Genomic DNA, 4,000 nt, shown 5'->3' on the forward strand with positions numbered 1-4,000 from the left:
CATCGCAGAACATGGTATAGTTCAGGCAACAGACGGGGTGTTCGCCCTGCGACCGAAGGGAGCCGTGGGTCTGCTGCACCGGGAGGGGAGCCCTGTCTGATGCTGGATAGGCATGTAATTAAGGCGAGGTTGACGCGTCAGACGGAGGGCTCCTGCTGCACCCGAAGGGAGCCAGCGGCTCTGCTGCACCGGGCAGGGGGATCCCCATCCATCGCAGAACATGGTATAGCTCAGGCGACAGACGGGGGGTTCGCCCTGCGACCGAAGGGAGCCGTGGTTCTGCTGCACCGGAAGGGGAGCCCTGTCCGACGCTGAATAGGCATGTAATTAAAGCGGGGTTGACGCGTCAGACGGAGGGCTCCTGCTGCGCCCGAAGGGAGCCAGCGGCTCTGCTGCACCGGGCAGGGGGATCCCCATCCATCGCAGAACATGGTATAGTTCAGGCAACAGACGGGGTGTTCGCCCTGCGACCGAAGGGAGCCGTGGGTCTGCTGCACCGGGAGGGGAGCCCTGTCTGATGCTGACTAGGCATGTTATTAAGCGGGGTTGACGCGTCGGACGGAGGGCTCCTGCTGCGCCTGAAGGGAGCCAGCGGCTCTGCTGCACCGGGCAGGGGGATCCCCATCCGTCGCAGAACATGGCATAGCTCAGACGACAGACGGGGGGTTCGCCCTGCGACCGAAGGGAGCCGTGGGTCTGCTGCACCAGGAGGGGAGCCCTGTCCGATGCTGAAAGATTTAAAAAAAAATAATGGAATGATAATAAGATGAGTTGTGACTTATGTATATGAATTTATGGGCTGTTGATCTGAATAAATGTTTAACCGATCATGGCTGCATGTGCTTCTTTAATGTGCAGATGATTATACCTGATGTAGCTTTTGAAAGCGTCTGATGACCATCGACCGAGGGCTTGTATCTGGTTTTGTGATAGACCTTTTTGAGCTGCAGTAGTTGCTGCTCCAATGCGAAATGAGTGGCTGGAAAAATGCTCCACGGGTAAACCTGACAGAGCTATGATTTGTTTTAAGTGTTTTTGGAACCAAAAACGTGTAACGGGATGGTTGGAGTCGTCGACGAATAGAGGGTCCATTGCGGATTTAGACTGGGCATTCCTGAGTTTTAAATAAGACAAAAGAGCCTGGTACGGTTGAATTGGGGATGGGAGATTGAAAATGTATATATAATGGCCTTTCTTCTCTTGGTCCGTCTTACTTTGTTTGATGAAGTAGGCGATTGATTCACTATCGAGAATGGACAAGTCGGAGATAGTCGGGTGGATTTTCGGGTTGAATTTTGAGTTTATTGCAATTTCGGAGCATCTCAAGAAACCGAAAAAAGACAATAAAAACATGGCATCGAGGGTATGAGCTGTATGGCTCGAATGATAACCTGTGCGGAGAATTTGGATACATTTTGTGAGGATGTCCAGGGTTATAGGTTGTCTTGAATCTATTTTTGAAGGGCGAGAGCGCTGGATTCCTTTAATTAGAAGAGAAGTTTGAGAATTATTTATTTCGGGGGAGGGGAAACCGTAGATTAATTTATGAAAAAATTGGATGCCGCTTAAATATCCTTTAATAGACCCTACTTGGAGGTTCTTAACGGAATTGAGGTAGGAAATAAATGAAGTAATTGTGAGGAGAGAAAAATCTGGAAATTGCAGGTTAAAAGAAAGGTGAAATGTTTTGAAACATCTCCATGCTGTTAGATATGAATTAATGGTTCTAGGTGAAACTGCTTGGAGAATAGAATCGAGTGACGCGTCGAGGAGCGCTTTTAAAGGATGTGTTATGGGAATATGAGTTGTGAATAATGAGGTACTGGGGTTGGTGATGGGTCTGCCTCCGGAGCCAGCATTCTGAATTTCTGGAACATAAAACGAGAGAGAGAATCAGCTATTTGATTTTTGGATCCGGGAATATGTTTAGCTGTAATGATAAATTGATCACAAGCTGAAATCCAGAATAGACGTCTTATTAGTGGCATCAGAGCGATGGAATGAGAGCGGCCTTTATTTATGCAATGTACGGTTGCTTCGTTATCGCAGTATACCAGGATATTGTTCGTCGACCAGTTTTTTCCCCACAGAAAAGCAGCAACGACTATTGGGTAAAGTTCAAACAGTGCGGAGGACTGGGGAGAGTTGAGCATTTGAGGGGGCCATGTAGACGCGAACCAGTGCCCCTGAAAAAATCCACCGAAACCGACGGATGGGGCTGCGTCGGTAAATAATTGAATGTCTTCGGGAAGAGAAAGCAGATCGTTGTAGAAAAAGGATAAACCATTCCATTGTTTCAGGAAAGTAATCCATAATTCGAGTTCGTTCCGAATTGCTTGATTAATGTCAATTTGGTCATCTAATGCATGCACGGAAGATGCCAGTGCGAGGAGGTGAGAGATGAAAGAGCGGCCTTGCGGAATTATGCGCATTGCGAAATTAAGATGACCGAGCACGGATAGGAGATCGCGTTTGGAGCAGTTTTGGCTTTCTACCAGAGAGGTGGCTATTAGGATTATCCTATCGACTTTTTCCTTTGGCAGAGAAACTTGGAATTTGACTGAATCTAAATTGATGCCCAAAAATTCGATATATTGGGTTGGTCCTAAGGACTTCTCTTGCGCGATGGGAATTCCCAATTCAGAAAAAACCTTGTGAACTTTTGTAATGTTTTCGGCTGGAATGGCATCGGGAGGAGATATGACAAGAAAGTCATCGAGCAGGTGTATAATATGGGGAATTGCGTAGTTGTTGGACAGGATCCAACAGATTGCTTCTGACAACATGTCGAAAATTTTTGGACTACTTTTACATCCGAAGGTAAGGCGTACTGAGAAATAAAATTTTCCGTGCCAACGTATCCCGAATAAGTGCCATGAGTCTGGGTGAATAGGCATCACTTTGAATGCAGAAGTGATGTCTACTTTAGCCAGCCATGCGCCGCGACCTGCATTTTTAATCATAGAGATCGCTTGGTCTATGTCATGGTAGAGCAAAGAATATTCTTCGCTGGGTATGAGGCTATTTATGCTGGATACCAGGCAATTATGTGGAGCTGATAAATCAATTATCAAGCGCTTTTTTCCCGAAAAATTCCTGGTAGCCACTCCTATTGGACTGATGCGAAAAATTTTAAAGGGGGGGGTCTCGAAAGGGCCGATCATGAAACACGAGTCGACTTCTTTTTTGATTAATTCATCTACTGTATCTGGTTCTGCGAGCGCGGATTGTAGATTGTCGCAAATAAAACTATGAGACAGCGGACAATTAGTACCGGGATTGAACCCCTGTTGGAGACCGGATAAAAGAAAATTAGTAAAGTTGGTATCTGGGTGAAGTGCAAGTTCAGAGGAAAGACGCAAATAATTGACTGGAGTCGATAAGTAATTTCTAGATTTTTTATTTGAAGCTTTCATGACAGGGCATATTGTACGGGCATGAGCCCCACCACAATAATTGCATACGTGGAGATATTTGCAGTGTTGTCTCACGCACTTCCCTCTGTTAAAATTCCCACAAACTTGATGGTTGTTGGAGAATGGATTCTCTGACGAGTATTTAGAGGTTGCGGGGCGAGGGACGTAGCTGGTGGATTTAACTTGAGTTGGTTCTGGGCAGGGTATGATGGCTGGGTTAATTTGTGGGCATGAGGTAGTGGAGTGAGAAACTGACCTGCATACTGCACAGGAAATATTGCGGCAACTAAAAAATACTTTATTATGCAGATCGGGGTCCAGTGCGCCCCAATAGGGGCACTGGTTCCACTGGGCTACGTGAACTGCACATTTAGCCGAAAATAGCTTGTGGTACGTGAAAAAATGGGTTCCGCCATAAGACAACGCGAGGTCCGCGATTAACGCCAGATAATCATTGAGTTTGCGTCGTCTATGGGGAAAAGCGGTGCAGATTACTTCTGTGTAGCGGCCAAATGCAATGGTGAATTCCGAAAATGAAAGGGGACGGGATGAATTGTGAGATGCATTTTTTAACGTTACAGAAA

At 46.4% G+C, this 4,000-nt stretch overlaps 1 protein-coding gene across 1 annotated transcript; it reads right to left on the minus strand.

Moving 5' to 3' along the window:
• Positions 1–327: 327 nt before the first annotated feature.
• LOC141283060 (uncharacterized) lies at positions 328–1,878 on the minus strand (the record flags this gene model as incomplete). Its single annotated transcript, XM_073816310.1, has 2 exons — positions 328–728; positions 825–1,878. Coding segments are annotated over 2 exons (1,455 nt in total), but the record flags the coding sequence as incomplete, so codon positions are not given.
• Between the last annotated feature and the right edge of the window lie 2,122 nt (positions 1,879–4,000).

Source organism: Paramisgurnus dabryanus, chromosome 12 (assembly GCF_030506205.2).
Source record: "Paramisgurnus dabryanus chromosome 12, PD_genome_1.1, whole genome shotgun sequence".
Lineage (NCBI taxonomy): Eukaryota > Metazoa > Chordata > Actinopteri > Cypriniformes > Cobitidae > Paramisgurnus > Paramisgurnus dabryanus.